Source organism: Carlito syrichta, unplaced genomic scaffold (assembly GCF_000164805.1).
Source record: "Carlito syrichta isolate Samal-C Ts95f unplaced genomic scaffold, Tarsius_syrichta-2.0.1 Scaffold311198, whole genome shotgun sequence".
Classification (NCBI taxonomy): domain Eukaryota; kingdom Metazoa; phylum Chordata; class Mammalia; order Primates; family Tarsiidae; genus Carlito; species Carlito syrichta.
The window spans coordinates 228,735-233,413 of record NW_007255294.1 but is presented as its reverse complement, the minus strand read 5'-3'; the positions used below and the strand labels follow the sequence as shown (position 1 = coordinate 233,413).

General features: G+C 59.9%; 1 protein-coding gene across 1 annotated transcript in view; it reads left to right on the top strand.

Moving 5' to 3' along the window:
• Positions 1–4,679, top strand: part of ZBTB47 (zinc finger and BTB domain containing 47) — an 11,199-nt gene that overhangs the window by 1,330 nt on the left and 5,190 nt on the right. The window contains exons 2-6 of the mRNA XM_008068560.2: positions 4–386; positions 1,947–2,094; positions 3,486–3,601; positions 4,097–4,241; positions 4,556–4,675. Coding sequence (XP_008066751.2) covers positions 4–386; positions 1,947–2,094; positions 3,486–3,601; positions 4,097–4,241; positions 4,556–4,675 — 912 coding nt within the window. The remainder of the gene's footprint in view (positions 1–3; positions 387–1,946; positions 2,095–3,485; positions 3,602–4,096; positions 4,242–4,555; positions 4,676–4,679) is intronic.

Below are 4,679 nucleotides of genomic sequence, written 5' to 3'. Positions count from 1 at the left end.
GAGGCCGGGGCAGCCAGGCAGACCCCCCTCCGCACAGTCGCATGGCCACGCGGTCCCGGGAGAATGCCCGGAGCCGAGGCACCCCTGAGCCTGAGGAGGGTGGGCGGCGAGGTGGGAAGAGGCCAAAGCCACCCCCTGGAGTGGCCTCTGCACCAACCCGAGGGCCGCCAGCTGCTGACGGGCTGGGGGCGAAGGTGAAACTGGAGGAGAAGCAGCACCACCCATGCCAGAAGTGCCCACGAGTTTTCAACAACCGCTGGTACCTGGAGAAACACATGAACGTGACCCACAGCCGCATGCAGATCTGTGACCAGTGTGGCAAGCGCTTCCTGCTGGAGAGTGAGTTGCTGCTGCATCGGCAGACGGACTGCGAGCGCAACATCCAGGTGGGCCCGGGGATAGGGCGGGGCAGGGCAGAACTGGCTCTGGGCACCCAGATGGTCAGGCCAGCCCAGACCTAGGATCTCAGGGTGGTGAGAATTCAGGGGATAACATCAAGGAGAGTTTCCTGAGAGAGGTGGACAGAGCTAGGCTTTGGCACATGGAGAGGTGTGCAGAGAGATTGGAACAAACAGTACCCTTGGCCAGAGGGGCAAAGGGGTCTCATGGACTTGGGGGGATGAGAGCGGAGAGTTGTCTGAGCAGAGGAGGCCAGTGGGCAACCAGCTCTGGGGAGGATGAATCAGACAATGTTTTAACAAATCCCTAGGCTTTGGGAAGGCTAGCGGGGCCGCCATGTATAGTTTCACAGGTTGTGCACTGCAGCAAAAGTGCACACAGAGGAGAGGTTTGCCCAGGGGTACCATTTTGCACTTCCCATAAAGGTGCTGTATAGGGCAGGGGCAGCCCGCCAGAGATGCTGTGTCCATCTCTTTGGAGATGCTGTGTCCATCTCTTTGGAGATGCCAACTTGTGTGGGCCTGAGCAGGGGGCTGGGTGGGAAATTTGGGAAGAGCAGGGCTGGCTGCCAGGCCTTGGGCTGGCCTAGGTGTGTTTGTGCCAGCCTTGCTTCTCGGGGTGGGGGCGGCACAGGGCCAGCCAGGCTATCACGGGTGGTTTTACCTTTTCTGGCCCAGAGGAAGGGGAAAGGTGGCAGGTAGGTGGGTGCTAATTGCCTGCGCTAATTGTTAATTGCAGTGCCCTGTGGAGAAAGTGTTACCTGGGAGTTACCCGGTAACCCGCCCCACCCTCGTGTACCTGTTCCCACTTGCCTGCCCGCTGGGCTTCCTTTGACTCTCCACCTGCCACACACCTAGGCCTCCCTCCTGAAGGGGAAAAGCTTGTGCCTCATCCAACCTGGGCACTTTGACCCGATTTCTACCTAAGCCCTGGCCTAGCCTCCAACCCTCTGGGAGTGTCCTGCAGGGATGGACAGGACAAGGGTCCAGGAGAACAGGGGGTGGGGAGTATGGTCTCCAAGGTCCCCACCACCCTCCGTTGCCTGATGGGACCTCCTGCAGTCCTCCTCGGCCATCCCCTTGGGGACCTGCCCCCTTGAGAATCTGTATGGTGTCGTGGAGGCTCCCAGCAGAGAGAGGCAGCAATGACAATGGCCTGCTCTGTTGGGACCTATTCTCTGAGAGGGGCTTCTCCAGGAACTGCATGTGTGGCCTCTCTACCTGATGTGGCCCTTCCGCCAGTTGTCTGTCTCCTCTCTGTAGAGGGACAAAGGGCAGGGTCTTTGAAAGGCCTTCTTCAGATGAGCGTGGAAGGAGAGGACTTCGTGGAAGAGGTGACCCTTCTCAGCCCTGGGTGTGCGGGCGGGTGTTTAGGGAGTTACCATCCCAACTCTAGTAAGAGCAGAGTCAGTTGGTCCTAGGACATCAAGAGCCTTCTCTCCAGCACACTTCAAGTGGGGACACTGAGGCCAGGGAGGGGCAGCGGCTTGTTCAAGGTCACACTGTCCTGACTCAGGACCCAGGGCCTCAAGTCTTCTCACTCTGCAGTGTGTGACGTGCGGCAAAGCTTTCAAGAAGCTCTGGTCCCTCCATGAGCATAACAAGATTGTGCATGGCTACGCGGAGAAAAAGTTCTCATGCGAGATCTGTGAGAAGAAGTTCTACACTATGGCCCATGTGCGCAAGCACATGGTTGGTAAGTCTGGGCCGGTGGGGACAGAGCCCAAGGACAGAGATGGGCCAGCTGCTGGCTGTGCTGGGCAGGACTTTCCATCCAGGTGGATGGGAAGGACTTCACATCCAGGGCAGTGTGAAGGGGTGAGAAGGAGCCTCTCAGCTGGGAGGCCTGGGGAGGCTGGGTACAGTGGCCAATGTGGCCTGGATAAGCTCTGAGGCCAGGGCTGCCCAGCACAGTTGGGCAGATTGCACATTGCATGGGGGATCCTGGACAAGATGGCAGGTGGGAACTGTATCTGAGTTGGCACACAGCTCCCCAGGGTGTGTGTCCTGGCATGGGCTTGTGTCCACTTAGGGAAAGGAGTGCCTTTCCCTAAATTACGCCAAGTGTTGTGTGGGCTGGCACAGGCCCTGTCTTGGTTTGATGGCAGCTGTGCCTCTGATTCTTTCTTGCCTTCTGGCCCTCACAGGGCTTCAGCCTTCTCTGAGTGCAACCTCCCCTTGGGTGTCACACCTGGACACAGTAAGGAGGCCCCTCAAGTGTGTGGTAGCCACCCCACTGCCTTGGACAAGGCTACCTGCCCCCTCTAGATGTGGACCTGGCAGGGTGTCTCATGTCTCTATCGTCCTTTCTTTCTTGTCTGCTCTGGGCCTGGGGCTTGAGGGCGGTACAGCCAGGGCAGACAGTTGGTCCCTGGTCTTGCCTCTTTCCTTTTTCCACTGGAGGCCAGGAGCCCATCAGTGTGAGCTAACTGGGAGCTGGGACCCCATGATCTGGGTTTCGGCCAGGAGCATGCTGGGTAAACTGAGACCTGTGGACTGTGAGCTCGGGGGATGTGAGGGGGGCTCTCTGTCTTCAATTGCCTCCTCCCAGATCCTTGAAATTTCTTGGGCTGCACCTATCTGTGGGTTCTGGGGGGGAGTGCAGCTAACTTCTTCTGGACTGCTGTTTGGGGCTGAGGCTGGGGTCTTCATGCATGTCATCCCCTATGAAGCCCACTGTCCTTGAAGCTCAGTATCACGATTAGTTCCTTTTTATAGAGAGACTGAGTGGGAAGCCAAGGGTTGGGTCAGGATTTGAGAGGAGGCCAGTTCTACCCAGGATCCTCCCGTCTTTCTCCAAAGCTGTGGCGGCAAGGCAGCCTTGGCTGTTTCCCTTGACAGCCTTCTTTAGAGGCTAAAGAACTACACGGGCCTCATGTTTGTCTGAACCAACCTTCTCAGTAGCAGGGGAGACCCAGTCCTGGAGGGAGGTGAGGGCCTCTCCTGGGAATCAGCCCAGGTCCTGGGACAGTGAAAGGCCGGCCCCAGGGAAGGGTGGCAGCACAGAGCTGCCGAAGGAGGCGGGTCTGGCCCCATGTGGTGGTGCTCGGGCAGTTTCCCAAGACAGACGTGGTGTCCACCTCGTAGCCCACACCAAGGACATGCCCTTCACCTGCGAGACCTGCGGGAAGTCCTTCAAGCGCAGCATGTCCCTCAAGGTGCACTCACTGCAGCACTCCGGGGAGAAGCCCTTCAGATGTGAGGTGAGCTCCCATCTCCTACCTGGAGTGTCCGAGGGGCCACTTGGGAGGGGCAGGGATCAGGGGCAGCAGCTGCTTAAAACCAGAGGGGTGGGGGAGTGGAATGCAGGACCCAGGAAGAGAGGTCCACCCTCTGATGTCTGTGGCCCCTACCGTTCTCTGTCCCACCTCCTTCCTGGAGGGGTGCATGGAGGAGTATCCCAGGCAGAGAGATCAGAGATGGAGACAGCAGAGCTGCAGGTGTGGGGGTGAGGGGCCCTTCCCATGCAGAAGAAGGGTGAGAGGGGGCCCCAGGCTTTAAGCGTGAGGGCTCCCTTTTCCCACTTCCTGCCTCCATTCCCTGCCTGGGCCCTTTTTGCTGGTGGCCTCTCCTGTGCCCATGCACTGCCCGCCCCACCTCCTTGCCTGGCAGCCCCTCCCCATGTGTCCATCCTCCGCCTTGTGGCCAGGGGAGAGCCGCCCCGACCCAAGGGCCTTACCCCCCCATCCCCCCTCCAGAACTGCAATGAGCGCTTCCAGTACAAGTACCAGCTGCGGTCACACATGAGCATCCACATTGGCCACAAGCAGTTCATGTGCCAGTGGTGCGGCAAGGACTTCAACATGAAGCAGTACTTCGATGAGCACATGAAGACCCACACAGGTGCGGCTGCACCCGGGGGGAGGGGCTCCATGCCAGACCTGGGGCCCCCTTCTCAGCCCTGCTCCGAGGGCCTGGGATGGTCTTAGCCACCCCCCTTCTCGTCTCTGGGCCTCAGTTTACCCTCCTGTAGGAGGCTCAGCGCCATCCTCCCTTTCCCCCGGGGTTGGGTGAGGCTGGCGCAAAATGGCCCAGGGCGGGAGGATCTGTGAGCACCAGGGCTGAACCCCGCCGTGGGTCCCTGGGGCAGGGAGGCTGGCCCTGGGCTGGGGTGTGGCGATCCCGGGTGACGCCCTGCTGCCCCGCCCACCCCCCAGGGGAGAAGCCGTACATCTGTGAGATCTGCGGCAAGAGTTTCACCAGCCGGCCCAACATGAAGCGGCACCGGCGCACGCACACGGGCGAGAAGCCCTACCCATGCGACGTGTGCGGCCAGCGCTT